This window comes from Phyllobates terribilis, unplaced genomic scaffold, assembly GCF_046119375.1.
Source record: "Phyllobates terribilis strain yellow unplaced genomic scaffold, ASM4611937v1 Scaffold_4__5_contigs__length_816908805, whole genome shotgun sequence".
NCBI classification, from domain to species: Eukaryota; Metazoa; Chordata; class Amphibia; order Anura; family Dendrobatidae; genus Phyllobates; species Phyllobates terribilis.
The window spans coordinates 101,161,051-101,177,253 of NW_027362764.1; the positions used below are offsets into that span (position 1 = coordinate 101,161,051).

Sequence of the window (16,203 nt, forward strand, 5' to 3'; positions counted from 1 at the left end):
ACGCTGAGTTTTGAGTGTGTTTTCCCCATTTTTAGTCATGCACATTGCATCACTAACACACTGTGAACAGTTTAGTTGCTAAAAATGACGTGACCGGTTCCCTTTAAGGTTTCAACTAATTAATCTGCTGGTGCAAAAAGAATAAACTTTTAGTAAATTTGTTTTGCTGTTTCAGATGTTTTCTCGCTGTTGGTGCAGATGACTGTTTTTTACACTTTTGAGAAAATCGGTCCAATTATTCTAATTACACTATGATCAGACTCTGATTTTTTTTTTTTTCTCTCTCGGAGGAGAGAAAAAAAAGTTTCTCCACTCTCTTTGTAATGTCGGACCGTGCTTGTATGATGGTCTGATTTTATTTATTTTTTTCCGTCTTACCTCAGACCCATAGACATGACTGGGCGAGAGTAATATGATTTTCGAAGGCAAATCGTGCATGCAGAGTTTTTTGTTTTTTTTTCCTTCTTCTTTGGACCGATCCAGTCCGAGGAAAAAAATCGGACATGTGCACAGACCCTTAGAATAACATGGGGTAGAGTGCTATCCTGTCAAAATGAGGGAAAGCACTGGTTGGAGTTGCAGCTTTCTGCAAGAGCCCTCATCTTGCCTCATGCCTCCATTATAGTAAATGTGTAGTGTAATGCTACCACTTGTGTCAGGAGGGGGCTGTCACAGACTGATAGGATGGTGTTCACACAAGGCCTTCAGCTGGGCAGAGATAACAGATGTTATGTTAACCTTTTGAGCACCAGTGTTCACGACTGACCCTTTTATTCTCTTACACGGGTGCATAAGTTACCGAGCACCGACTAATGATGTAGCAAGTGGTTCAGCACTTGTTTCCTGGCATTTATATACTACAATAAATTGAGTCTTTTTTTTTTTCCTCCCCATCATACAAGTTTCTGTTATGAATGACAGCTGAGTGTTGGCACGAGGGGATGCGCTGATCATTTTTATGTCACACAAGTGAATTCCCCATGATCTGATTCCGGGAGATTTTGCGGAATGATTGTGAAGGAGCATTCGTGCAAACTATGATTTGGGAGCCATAGAGCAATTATTTAGGAAGTTTTCCTTCCACCTCCTGTTTCGTAGTGTACAGTTCCGGACGACTCCTATGGACAGCACCGGCGTCCCACATATCCTGGAACATACAGTTTTGTGTGGCTCCCTGAAGTTTCCCTGTAGAGACCCTTTCTTCAAGATGTTAAATCGATCCTTGTCAACATTTATGAATGCGTTCACAGGTAAGATCATTTCACCTTCTCACTCCTTCAGTGTTACATATGACTAAATGATGAAACCCGTGCTGGCGCCTTGTTTAGTATGTGAAATGTTCTTATATTTAAAGTAGTGTGTTTTAAAGAAAAAAAAAAAAAAAAATGCAGTCAATTATATTGTAAAAATCTCTTCTGCTTCTCCTTCCCATTTTGCACTGTGTAGTAGCTCCATTGCAGGCATACTCTCATGTATTCATGTATTGCTTTTGGAGCACAATATGTGAAATCTCTGCTTCTAATTCAAAGATGCATTTACTCTGTCGCCTCATTGGGGGACACAGGACCTTGGGTGTTATGCTGCTGTCTACTAGGAGGCAACACTATGCTTATCTGAAAAAGATTAAGCGTGGCTCCTCCTCTGCAGTATACACCCCTGGACGGCATCAGCCATCTTCAGTTTTTGCTTAGTGTCGCAAGGAGGCACACCTCAGACCTTCACTCGTCCCTCGCTTCAGCACGGGATTACAGATGAAGAAAAGAGGGTCTCTATATAGACCCCCGGCATGGCTCCTTCCTCTGCCCCCTACTAGGGGTGCACAGTTAAAGTTGAGATGACGTAGCCACCATGCTGCTCCTTCTCCGTCCCCTTGGGTCAGGCTCGAAGTTGAGAACCCCCCTCCTTCCCCAATTCCCTCGGTCTTGGTCCGAAGTTGAGGCGAGGACAAAGCCCCCTGACAGGTGACAGCGGCACCCTCCCTAATCCCCCCTGGGGGTATTAGGTTGAGAAACCATCAGGTAGGGCCTGGACGGCAGCATCTGCAGCTCTCACCAGCCAGCACACTGCAGCTGAGAACCAGCAGCAATACAGGAACCCCAGCTTGACTGCGGGACCCTGTAGGAGCCGGGGGGAGTGCAGGCAGCCATGGCACACACAGGCACAGGCCTTCACAGGCCCTGCACCTGCGGCAGCTTTTCATGTTAAGCGCCTAAGGGGGACTCTTTTCAGAGACCCCCTTCCACTTATGTCCCCACCGCCATTCTGCCTTTCAATCCGGTGGGGGGTCCGGTTCTGATCCGACCCCCCCCCGGACTACCGCGCTGGCCTTGCCGAAGCCGCCGTCCATTTTCTGCCCCCCGGCCCGCCCCCCGGATGACTATTTTGACTCACTGCGGTGTCAGACAGGGGGCGGATCTAGGCTGCAGGGCGCGCATCTCCATAGCAACTGCCGCCCTTGCAGCGTTCCGCCCCCCTTCTCCTTCATCTCTGCAAGCAGGAGAAGAGCCACGGCGGCCATATCCAGCTGCAGGACGCATACAGGCCAGCCAAGTCTCCGGGGAGGCACAGGACCAGGCTCTTCAGTCTGAGTTACCTCAGCTGTGAATTTTTATCACTCTGTATCCTCCTCTGCACAGTTAGCCCCCTTGCATAGCCACTCCAGGTGCACCATGCTGGGCTCAAAGTCTAAGAAAACCAGGCAGGACTGCTTTTACGCTTTCTGTACAGCCTGCAGTAATGCTCTTCCCAGCGGCTGCACATATCCGCATTGCAAGGATTGTGCTCAGACTACTGTGTCGGAGTCCCAAGTAGCCCCTACCAACCCTTCAGTGTCTGATGCTACGCCGGAATGGGTCACTCAAATGTCACAATCTATGACAGTCCATAGATAACATGACCTTCAAATTGCTTCAGGCTCTGCAAAGCCATACCTCGACTATGAATGCTACCCAACAAAGGGAAAGCCGGACTCAGTCACATACTGACCCAGGCACATCCATGTCAACACTGGGGGTGGAGCTTAGTGGGGAAGCGCAGGCTGAACAGGCAGGGAGCTGGGTAACAGTTAGAAGGGATAGAGGGAAGAAGTATAGGAAGGCTGGTTCAGAACCGGCATTATTGGAGCACGACAGATCCTCTGACCGCCGGGGGAGTGTATGCTCCAGTAATGAGGGGGAGGGGGGAAGTGTAGGGCAGGCTAGACAGGTCCTGGTAGTGGGTGACTCTATTATTAGGGGGACAGACAGGGCAATCTGTCACAAAGACCGGGATCGCCGAACGGTGTGCTGCCTCCCTGGCGCTCGAGTCCGGCACATCGCGGATCGGGTTGACAGGTTACTGGGTGGGGCTGGCGAAGACCCAGCGGTCATGGTCCACATTGGCACCAATGACAAAGTGAGTGGTAGATGGAGGGTCCTTAAAAATGATTTCAGGGATCTAGGTAGGAAGCTTAGGGCAAGGACCTCCAAGGTAGTTTTCTCAGAAATACTACCAATCCCGCGAGCCACACAGGAGCGCCAATGGGTGGTTAGGGAGGTGAATAAGTGGCTAAAGAGTTGGTGCAAGGCAGAAGGGTTTGGGTTCATGGAGAACTGGGCCGACTTCGCTGTCGGCTACAGGCTCTACCGTAGGGACGGGCTGCACCTCAATGGGGAGGGTGCAGCGGTGCTGGAGAAGAAGATGGCTAATAGGTTGGAGGAGTTTTTAAACTAGAGACGGGGGGGGGGGGGGGGAACCAAGGAAATAGGTGGGATGTGAGGCAAGCAAGGGGGAAGGGGAGAAGTGAATATAATGAGGGTGGAGAGGGGGGTGGGGATAGTACAGTTAGATCGTTAGAGAAGAATAGGATGCTAAATAACCCCAAAGTTTTATCTTGCATGCTGACCAATGCAAGAAGCCTGACCAATAAGGCGGATGAGCTGCGGGCGCTTATATCGGAGGAGAGGTATGACATCGTAGGTATAACAGAGACTTGGCTAGACGATAGCTACGACTGGGCGGTAAATTTAACAGATTATAGTTTATTTAGAAGGGACCGGAAACAGGGGAAGGGCGGAGGAGTCTGCTTATATGTAAGGTCACGTCTAAAGCCCAGACTAAGGGAAGATATAGGAGAGGGAGAAGAGGGGGTCGAGTCCATGTGGGTAGAGATAGAGGGGGCAAAAAATAATAATAAAATATTACTGGGGGTCTGCTATAAGCCACCAAATATAACAGAGGAGAATGAGAAACTGCTATTAGGACAAATAGACAAAGTAGCAAAACATAATGAGGTGATTGTAATGGGGGACTTCAACTACCCGGATATTGACTGGGAAACAGAAACCTGTAGATCGCAGAAAGGAAAAAGGTTCTTGACAAATATCAAGGATAATTATCTCTCCCAACTAGTGCAGGAACCAACGAGAGGGAAGGCCGTGTTGGACTTAATATTGACTAATAGGCCTGATAGAATAACTGAGGTACAGATAGGGGGGTACCTAGGTAATAGCGATCATAATATTATCAATTTCAAAATGCCCTTCAGTAGGGTTATCAATAAGGGAACAACAAAAACATTAAACTTTAGGAGGGCGAAGTTTGATCAGCTGAAAGAAAACCTTCAACTTATAGACTGGGACAAAGTTCTTAATCAAGGAAATACGAATAGTAAATGGGAAACCTTCAAAAGAATTCTGAATACTCAGTGCGAGAGGTATATACCGTATGGGAATAAAAGGGCCAGAAATAAGAGGAAACCAATATGGTTGAACAAGAACGTAAAAGGGGCGTTAAATAGCAAAAAAGAGGCATTCAAGAGATTAAAACAGGAAAACAGTAAGGCGGCACTAATGTGTTACAAGGAAAAAACGAGAACCTGCAAAAAACAAATAAAAATAGCAAAGGAGGAAACAGAGAGACGTATTGCTAGGGAAAGTAGATCAAATCCCAAACTGTTCTTTACGTATATAAATAGTAAAAGGATTAAATCGAATAATATTGGACCGATAAAAAGTGATGAAGGCAAAATCATAGAGAAAGATGAGGATAAAGCTAATCTATTAAATACATTTTTTTCGTCAACTTTCACAAAGGAAAAAGAACTAACAGGCGAAATGAGAAGTGACAAGCTTAATCCTCCACTAAGTATGACAAATCTAACCCAAGCTGGGGTACAGAAACGCCTCAGTAACATTAAAATAAACAAATCACCAGGACCTGATGGCATACACCCACGTGTACTAAGGGAACTAAGTAATGTGATAGACAGACCGTTATATCTTATATTGAAGGACTCTATTGAGACTGGGTCTGTGCCACTTGATTGGCGACAGGCGAATGTAGTGCCAATATTCAAAAAGGGAGCAAAAAGTAACACCGGAAACTATCGGCCGGTGAGTCTGACGTCCGTTGTGGGCAAAATTTTTGAAAGCTTCATTAAAGAGGCAATTACGGAGCATCTTGATGCTAATAATCTTTTAATCCCGAACCAACATGTATTCATGAGGAATCGCTCCTGCCAAACAAACCTGATTGACTTCTACGAGGAGGTTAGCTCTCGAGTAGATCAGGGGGAACCAGTGGATGTCGTGTATCTCGACTTCTCAAAAGCGTTCGATAGCGTGCCACATAATAGGTTGGTATACAAAATGAGAATGATGGGGCTGGGGGAAAATGTCTGCAAGTGGGTAGCTAACTGGCTAAAGGATAGAAGGCAGAGGGTGGTTATAAATGGAATATACTCAGATTGGGTAAGCGTCACTAGTGGGGTACCACAGGGGTCTGTACTAGGCCCAATGTTATTTAATATCTTTATTAACGACATAGTCAACGGGATAAATAGTAAAATATCAATATTTGCAGATGACACAAAGTTATGTAAAACAATTAATAGAAAAGAGGACAGTGCAGACCTACAGTGGGATTTGGATAAGCTGGGTAGGTGGAGCATTAAATGGCAAATGAGGTTTAACGAGGAGAAATGTAAGGTCATACATATGGGAAGGAGAAATGGAAGTCACCAGTACTCACTGAAAGGGAAATCATTGGGGAATTCAGAGATGGAGAAGGACTTGGGCATCTTGATTGATAGCAAACTAAATTGGAGTGCCCAAAGTCAGGCGGCTGCTGTAAGGGCAAACAGGGTAATGGGATGTATCAGAAGAGGTATAGCTGCAAAGGATGAGAACACTGTTCTTCCACTGTACAAAGCTCTGGTCAGACCACACTTGGAATACTGTGCTCAGTTATGGGCCCCAATATATAGAAAGGATATAAATGAGCTTGAAAAGGTACAAAGGAGGGCAACAAAATTAATAAGGGGAATGGAGGGACTGCAATACCCAGAGAGGTTGGCAAAACTAGGACTATTCAGCCTGGAAAAGAGAAGGTTGAGGGGGGACATAATAAATGTGTACAAATGTTAGGGGACAGTATAGAGACCTTGCCCGGGATTTGTTCAAAATGAGGGATATTAAGGTAACAAGAGGGCACTCACTAAGACTGGAAGAGAAAAGGTTTCAGCACCAGCATAGGAAGGGGTTCTTTACGGGAAGAGCAGTGAGAATATGGAATTCACTGAGTGAGGAGACGGTAATGTCGGATTCACTAAACTAGTTCAAGCGGGGACTGGATGCTTTTCTAGATACCAGGCAGATTTCAGCATATACTTAAAAATAAAATAAAATAGTAGGTTGATACAGGGATTTATTCTGACTGCTGGTTTCAGAGTCGGGAGGGAATTTTTCCTCAGGTGAAGATTGGCTAAATCATTTGGGGTTTTTGCCCTCCTCTGGATCAACTTTAGCAATTACAGAACTAACAGGTCGAACTTGATGGACGCAAGTCTTTATTCGGCTTTACTAACTATGTAACTATGTCAGGGTCAGGACGCAAGCGCACCCATAGGTCACGCTCATCTGCGTCATCCCATAGCACACAGTCATCCCTGTGTAGGGAGAGATACCGTAGTCACAGGTCATCTACACAGTCCCCTACCAGGGACAGACATGATATTTCTCCGCACCAATCCCCGTCCAGAGAAATACCCCATTCTGGGTCACCTAGGAGACACCTTAGTGATACACAGGAGTCAGAGGGCGTCTGCGATTCTGACTCAGACAAGGAAACTGATGGATCCCTAACTCCAATCCCACCTAGCAATGCAGTGCTAGTTGAAGACATTATCTCGTCCATACATCGGGTGCTGGACATCTCTGATCCGATCCCGGACGCACCACAAAATAAGATTTCATTTGAAGGAGCTCTGAAACCACCTGAGGTTTTCTTGGATCATCCAGAATTTAAATCTATCCTCACAAAACAATTTTCACAGCCTCACAAGAAGCTTAACAACCGCAAGTTTCTGGAGGCCCGTTACCCCTTTCCAAAGGAAACCACCAAAGAATGGGCAGACCCACCAGCAGTGGACCCCCCAGTCTCCAGACTGGCAGCACAGACACTTCTTTCACTGCCAGATAGCTCAACCCTTAGGGATGCAGCAGACAGGCAGGTAGAAAGTATGGCTCGCTCAATTTGCGAAACCACAGGGGCCTCCCTAGCCCCCGCATTTGCTTCAGTCTGGGCAGCCAATGCCATACTGGCTTGGGCAAAAAATCTACAAACCGGCCTCCAAGCTCCTGCCCCTGAACTGTCGGACCAAGCAGTTCAGATAGCAGCTGTGGCAGATTACATGCTTCATGCAGTTCTGGATTCTGCAAGGGGTGCAGCGGCCGCAATTTCACACGCCATCACAATTCGGTGTATCCTTTGGCTGCGTGAATGGAAAGCGGACGCAGCCTCAAAGAAGTCGCTCACGCACCTTCCATACCTCAGCTGTCGACTCTTCGGTGAAAGCTTGGACACGATGATATCAAATGCCACAGGGGGTAAGAGTACCTCTCTTCCCCAACTGAAACCCAGGCGCAATTATAACAAGCGTAACCAAGCTCGCTTCCGTTCCTTTCGGAACTCTTCCGGCTGGTCCATTTCACGGCCACCACAAAATAACAGCCGCTTCACACGCAGGGAAGACTCGAGGCCGACACAGAAGTCGGACAAATCCTGGCAGTCAAAGGCAGGCCACTCAAAATCAAAGAGGAAAAGCTAAGAATTTCTCCTCATCATGACTCACGGACTCAGGAAGACACTCCACCTGTAGGAGGCCGACTTTTACTCTTTCATCAAGTCTGGCTACCTATTACAGAAGACAAGTGGGTCAAGGAACTAGTATCTTCAGGATACAAAATAGAGTTCACTTCCAACCCACCAAACAGACTCCTTATATCTGTTCCCCCAAAATCGCCAGTAAAAGCTCGCACCTTCCACCAGGCGGTCTCATCGCTTCTTCAAGCACGAGTCATAATACCCGTTCCCCCAGCCGAGCGCTTCCAGGGGTTCTACTCCAATCTTTTCGTAGTCCCCAAGAAAGGAGGAGGGGTACGCCCCATACTAGACCTAAAACAACTCAACAAATCTGTACAAGTACGTCACTTCTGTATGGAGTCCCTCCGGTCAATCATTGCATCTATGGAAAAAGGAGAATATCTCGCCTCCATAGACATACAAGATGCATACCTGCATATACCGATTGCGCCTGCCCATCAGAGATTTCTCAGGTTCGCAATCGACCAGGACCACTACCAGTTAGTGGCTCTCCCGTTCGAGTGTTTACCAAAGTCATGGCAGCCACCATGCACGTTCTACACTCCAGAGGCATAGTAGTCTTTCCATACCTGGACGATCTTCTCGTCAAGGCTTCTACCTTCAAGGACTGCGAGCTCAGTGTCTCAATCACAATCGACACCCTGAGTCACCTGGGTTGGTTAGTCAACCTACAAAAGTCATCACCAACCCCAAACCAGTCTCTGACATTCCTAGGAATGCTATTCAATACCTCCAAGGGCCTAGTGCTTCTCCCCAAAGACAAGGCACTGCCTCTCCGTCTAGGAGTTCGCACCCTTCTCGGCAAACCACCTCGATCTCTCCGGTTTGCAATGAGAGTCCTTGGCAGGATGGTGGCGGCAATAGAAGCGGTTCCATTTGCCCAGCTTCACCTCAGACCTCTCCAACTAGACATTCTCAAGTCATGGGACAGGAACCCTTCTTCTCTCGACAGGAAGTTCCAGATGACGTCGTCAACCAGGAAGTCCCTTCACTGGTGGCTCATCTGGACCTCTCTAACAAAAGGGAAATCTTTTCTCCCAGGTCAATGGAAGGTCCTGACCACCGAAGCAAGCCTAACGGGTTGGGGTGCAGTACACCTACACCACAGAGCACAGGGCAAGTGGTCCCCAGCGGAAACAACCTTGCCCATCAACATCCTGGAGATTCGTGCCATCCTCCTGGCGTTGAGAGCCTTCCATCACTTACTGGCAGCCTCTCACATCAGAGTACAATCGGACAATGCCACGGCCGTGGCATATGTCAATCACCAAGGGGTAACCCGCAGTGCCAGAGCGATGCGAGAGGTGACACGCATCCTCCACTGGGCGGAGAAAACGAGCTCCATTATCTCTGCGGTCCACATTCCGGGTGTAGACAACTGGAAAGCAGACTTCCTCAGCCGACAAGGAATAGACTCGGGAGAGTGGGCTCTCCATCCCGAAATCTTCCAACAGATCTGCCATCGTTGGGGCACTCCGGACGTGGACCTAATGGCGTCTCACCTCAATGCCAAAGTCTCCAACTTCATGGCCAGAACACGCGACCCGAGAGCGCTAGCGTCAGACGCCCTGGTTCAGGACTGGACCCAGGTCCAGCTCCTGTACATTTTAACATCCTCTCCTCCTGATTTCCAGAGTGGTGAGAAAGATCAAACAGGAGGGAGTTCCAACCATCCTAATCGCACCGGACTGGCCCAGGCATACATGGTACGCCGACATCGTGCGACTCACAGCAGACGTTCCCTGGCGTCTTCCCGACCGCCCGGATCTTCTGTCACAAGGCCCGTTCTACCACCAGAACTTAGAGGCCCTCAATTTGACGGCGTGGCCATTGAGTCCTGGGTTCTAACCCAGGCAGGTTTTTCGCCAGACGTCATTAAAACCATGATCAGAGCACGAAAACCAACCTCTGCCAAGATCTACTACCGTACCTTGAAAACTTTCTTTACCTGGTGCGAATCTCGTAACCAGACCCCACTCCCTTATTCCCTACCCAGGGTGCTCGGTTTTCTCCAATCGGGTCTGGAAGCCAGACTATCCCTGGCCTCTCTTAAGAGCCAGGTGTCAGCTCTTTCAGTGCTTTTTCAAAAATGCATTGCTCATAAACCGCAAGGAAGAACATTTCTCCTGGGGGTTTTCCGATTGGTTCCCCCCTACAGAAGACCTCTAGAAGCGTGGGACCTCAACCTGGTGCTGACAGCATTACAGGAAACACCCTTTGAACCCCTTAGGGAAGTCCCACTCCGTCTTCTATCCCAGAAAGTGATTTTCCTCGTGGCAATCACCTCGCTACGCAGGGTGTCTGAACTCACGGCACTCTCCTGCAGACAGCCCTTCCTGATTTTTTTTCCAGGACAAGGTAGTCCTTCGTACGGTTCCATCCTTCCTTCCGAAGGTTGTGTCCAGCTTTCATCTCAACGAAGAAATTTCACTACCATCCCTCTGTCCGGTTCCGGTTCATAAAGTGGAAAAGGCTTTGCATACGCTTGACCTTGTCAGGGCACTGCGTATCTATGTGTCTACGACTGCGCCCTTCCGGAAGTCTGATTCTCTTTTCCTTCTTTTGGAAGGCGGCCGCAAGGGTCTACCAGCTTCTAAAGCTACCCTTGCCAGGTGAATCAAATCCACCATACAAGAGGCCTACCGCCTCAAAAATTCACCTATTCCTGCAGGTATTATGGCACATTCTCCTGGGCCATTCGGCACCAGGCCTCGGCACAACAAGTGTGTAAGGCAGCCACCTGGACTAGCCTACACACGTTTACAAAACACTACAACGTTCATACCCAGTCCTTAGCAGATGCGAGCCTGGGCAGACGTGTTCTGCAGGCGGCGGTGCCCCAATTGTAGGGACCCGTCTACACAATATTTGTCCATTGCTTCCCACCCAGGGACTGGTTTGGGATGTCCCAAGGTCCTGTGTCCCCCAATGAGGCGACAGAGTAAAGGAGATTTTTGTGTACTCACCGTAAAATCTCTTTCTCTTAGCCTCTAATTGGGGGACACAGCACCCACCCTTTGCCCGTTCCGGGCCGTTAAGTTGAGTTCTCATATTGGTTTTCCTTTGAGTTCTTACATAGTTGCCTTCTTATAGGCATGGTTATGTTATCTATGTTACGTTCCTCCTACTGCTTTTGCACAAAACTGAAGATGGCTGATGCCGTCCAGGAGTGTATACTGCAGAGGAGGAGCCACGCTTAATCTTTTTCAGATAAGCATAGTGTCGCCTCCTAGTGGACAGCAGCATAACGCCCAAGGTCCTGTGTCCCCCAATTAGAGGCTAAGAGAAAGAGATTTCACGGTGAGTACACACAAATCTCCTTTTCTCTAATAACCCCCCACGACAGCACACAGGAGGATGTAACCCCACCCTAATAGGGACAGGAAATATGAACAGGTTTAAATAGCCCCTCCCACATCCTCCTTCCAGTGTTATTTCCTGTCCCTATCAGGGATGAAGAGGTCATCCCCGGTGTGCTGGGCCGGCGACAGGCACTGGGGGAAAGCTAAAGCTATTAGCCGGGCAGCGGAGGGCCGAGCGGTTTTACATCTCCTCCTCAGGGCGCTGCTCCCGTCTCCTCCTTATTCGGGACCCTCTCCTGCAGTCCGCGCTCTCTGGCAAGGTCTGCAGGATCTTCTGACCGGAGGCCTCTTTGAGCTTTCCGGTCCATCTCCTCCTCCTCTCCCCCGCTGGATGCGTGGGCGATGACGGCTCCAGGATGTGGAGCGCACGCCGTGACGCTGGGCGGTGGATGACGTCACTTCCGGCAGTTTTGCGTTTCACTGTGGACTGCATCAGAAGCCATGGGAGAAAAGAGCGGTAATGCCGCTGGTGATCACAAATCTTCACCTGGACATCGGGGGAGAAGCCCTCTAAACAAAGGGAGGTTCTGGTCCAGTCGCCCATAATGGAGCCCTGGACAGGAAGACAGCTACAGGTAGGACAAAACTATGTCTGTTGAAGCTTCTCGCTCTGCATCTGTAGAGCCCAGCGCCGTTCCGGTCCCAGTAAGTATGGCACTGGTAGTCCATCTACCAGATGCTGGTAATAGTGATTTATAGCTCCCCTTCCCTTCTCCCCTCTCTTGTAGGGGGACAAGGAACCTGCATCTGGAGACCAAGTTAAACCGTCACGCAGATGTCCCATCTGTACAAAAAAACTATTCTCCCATAGAAAGCCCCTATGCAAGGACTGTACGGAGAAGATTATCAGGCAGGAACAACCTTCCTTAATGGAAGAGATAAAGGGGATTGTACCTCAAGAGATCAAATCCTCCTTAGCCTCGGTCACTCTCCCTACGCCCTCACCTAGTCAGGGTTCTACATCTACTCCCTCAGCAGCCAAAAAGAGGAAGATTAGCCCGCCAGAGGGAGGGGAGGAAGACTCTCAAGAGGAGATATATACAGTACAGACCAAAAGTTTGGACACCCCTTCTCATTTGAAGATTTTTCTGTATTTTCATGACTATGAAAATTGTACATTCACACTGAAGACATCAAAACTATGAATTAACACATGTGGAATTATATACTTAGCAAAAAAGTGTGAAACAACTGAAAATATGTCTTATATTCTAGGTTCTTCAAAGTAGCCACCTTTTGCTTTGATGACTGCTTTGCACACTCTTGGCATTCTCTTGATGAGCTTCAAGTGGTAGTCACCGGAAATGGTTTTCACTTCACAGGTGTGCCCTGTCAGGTTTAATAAGTGGGATTTCTTGCCTTATAAATGGGGTTGGGACCATCAGTTGTGTTGTGCAGAATTCAGGTGGATACACAGCTGATAGTCCTACTAAACAGACTGTTAAAATTTGTATTATGGCAAGAAAAAAGCAGCTAAGTAAAGAAAAACGAGTGGCCATCATTACTTTAAGAAATGAAGGTCAGTCAGTGCGAAAAATTGGGCAAACTTTCAATGTGTCCCCAAGTGCAGTTGCAAAAACCATCAAGCGCTACAAAGAAACTGGCTCACATGAGGACCGCCCCAGGAAAGGAAGAGCAAGAGTTACTTCTGCTTCTGAGGATAAGTTAATATGAGTCACCAGCTTCAGAAATCGCAGGTTAACAGCAGCTCAGATTAGAGACCAGGTCAATGCCACACAGAGTTCTAGCAGCTGACACATCTCTTCAACAACTGTTAAGAGGAGACTTTGTGCAGCAGGCCTTTATGGTAAAATAGCTGCTAGGAAACCACTGCTAAGGACAGGCAACAAGCAGAAGAGACTTGTTTGGGCTAAAGAACACAAGGAATGGACATTAGACCAGTGGAAATCTGTGCTTTGGTCTGAGGAGTCCAAATTTGAGATCTTTGGTTCCAACCACCGTGTCTTTGTGCGACGCTGAAAAGGTGAACGGATGGACTCTTTATGCCTGGTTCCCACCGTGAAGCATGGAGGAGGAGGTGTGATGGTGTGGGGGTGCGTTGCTGGTGACACTGTTGGGGATGTATTCAAAATTGAAGGCATACTGAACCAGCATGGCTGCCACAGCATCTTGCAGCGGCATGCTATTCCATCCGATTTGCTTTTAGTTGGACCATCATTTATTTTTCAACAGGACAATGACCCCAAACACACCTCCAGGCTGTGTAAGGGCTATTTGACCAAGAAGGAGAGTGATGGGGTGCTACGCCAAATGACCTGGCCTCCACAGTCACCAGACCTGAACCCAATCGAGATGGTTTGGGGTGAGCTGGACCGCAGAGTGAAGGCAAAAGGGCCAACACGTGCTAAGCATCTCTGGGAACTCCTTCAAGATTGTTGGAATACCATTTCCGGTGATTACCTCTTGAAGCTCATCAAGAGAATGCCAAGAGTGTGCAAAGCAGTCATCAAAGCAAAAGGTGGCTACTTTGAAGAACCTAGAATATAAGACATATTTTCAGTTGTTTCACACTTTTTTGTTAAGTATATAATTCCACATGTGTTAATTCATAGTTTTGATGCCTTCAGTGTGAATGTACAATTTTCAAAGTCATGAAAATACAGAAAAATCTTCAAATGAGAAGGTGTGTCCAAACTTTTGGTCTGTACTGCATCTCGGAAGATCATCCAGAGGAAGGTGAACTGAGTCCAACTCCTGATAACTCCCAGCGAGAGAGAGATTACTTTCCATCAGATAGCTTGGAGGAGCTCCTCATGGCAGTAAGGAGAACTATGGAGGTCGAGGAAGAAAAAGTTCCCCAAACAGTACAGGGGGCTACGTTCCAGAAAAAAATTGGTGTTCCCTATACACCAGAGTATAAGGGACTTAGTCTTAGAGGAGTGGGAATCTCCAGAAAAGAGATTAAATACCCCTACTGAGTTAAAGGATAGATTTCCTGTAGACAATGAGACGACAGAATGCTGGTCTGAAGTCCCAAGAGTGGATATCCAAATTGCACGAATGGTAAAGAAAACCACAATGCCCTTTGAAGATTCCTCTCAATTAAAAGACCCCTTGGAACACAAAATGGAGGGACTACTCAGAAAATCCTGGGAGACCTCGGAAGCACTATTAAACACCAACGCAGTCTCTACGGGCGTAGCTTGATCAATGGCTTGTTGGCTAGATCAACTGGAGGAACACCTAGTCTCGGGCACCCCCAGAGAAGACATCTTGGCATCCCTACCGCTTCTACAGAAAGCTACGGGTTTTTAGCAAACGCTTCTGCAGAATCAGAGTGGCGGCAAGAGCATTTGGGCTATCAAACTCTGTAAGAAGGGCCCTATGGTTGAAATCCTGGAACGGCGACGTGGCATTCTTTTCTCTCCCAAAATCAACGTCTGAACAGACCATGACGTCAGGGTAGTCGGGGGCCGCATCTCGAATTTTCTCCCTCAGTAGAAAGAAATCTGCTCAGACCCATGGGTCCTGAAGGTTGTCGAGTTCGGAGTAAAAATAAATTTCTCCTCCTATCCAGAGCGGATAAAATTAACACCGCTCTCTTCTCAGTCGTCAGGCCACCCTGATATCCGTTCTTACAGACCTATTGTCCTCAGGGGTGATATTCCTGGTTCCTACAAGAGAGAGGCACAGGACATTATTCCAGACTCTTCCTAATAAAAAAAACAAATGGCTCACACCTAGTTATAATCAATCTAAGGCCACTGAATCAGTATATCCACTACCAACGATTCAAGATGGAATCCATCAGGTCGACCTGATAGGACAGGACCATGTTATGGCCACAATCTACCTCCAGGATGCATATTACCACATCCCCATACATCCACTTCACAGGAGGTTCCTAAGATTCGCAGTGGCTCAAGGGGAACAAATAGTCCACTATGAATTCAATGTTCTCCCATTTGGAATTTCACCAGCCCTGCGAATATTTACAAAAGTCATGGCTTATATCTGGGGTCAGAACATTTCAATAGTACCATACCTCGATGACCTGTTATTAATCGGGCCCTCAGTACCAGTACTCCAAGAACATCTACAGTTGACCACTCGGATCCTATCGTTTCTAGGCTGGGTAGTGAACCACAAAAAATCGGATATGGTTCCCTCCATGACAAAAACATTTCTAGTAATACTATTGGATTCCCACAGCCAAAGCAAAGATCAATGTCCTAAGGAGCAGGAGATCAGTATCATTGAGAGATTCCATGTCGGTCCTTGGGTCTATGACATCCTGTATTCAAATGGTGGCCTGGGCTCAGGCACATACCCGAACATTACAGACCCACATCTTTACGAATTGGGATGGATCCCCACGGTCTCTGAACAGGAGAATCCCTATACCACCATGGGTAAGGACCTCTCTATTCTGGTGGCTGAGCGTAAAGAATCTCAACAGGGGAGTACCATGGGTCCAGAATCCGCTAGTACTCATAAAAGTGGATGCCAGGGAGAAGGGATGGGGAGCCAAGGTCTCCCAAGAGCTATTCCAGGGTGTATGGACCAGAGAGGTGTGCCAACGCTCATCAAATTTCAGAGAATTAAAAGCCGTAGAGGAAGTCCTCAGAGCAGCAGAGGCTGTCCAGAAATCTCACATTCAGATATTTTCAGACAATATCACCACCTTCGTCATCAAGGGGGCACAAGTTACGAAAGCTTTAAAGCAATCTCAGCAAGA

General features: G+C 47.7%; 1 protein-coding gene across 1 annotated transcript in view; it reads left to right on the plus strand.

The window, feature by feature from the left end:
• The window catches only part of LOC141264219 (uncharacterized), a 37,935-nt gene that overhangs the window by 12,969 nt on the left and 8,763 nt on the right, over nt 1-16,203 (plus strand). Inside the window, exon 4 of the mRNA XM_073676517.1 lies at nt 1,099-1,250. Coding sequence (XP_073532618.1) covers nt 1,239-1,250 — 12 coding nt within the window. The 5' untranslated portion in view covers nt 1,099-1,238. The remainder of the gene's footprint in view (nt 1-1,098; nt 1,251-16,203) is intronic.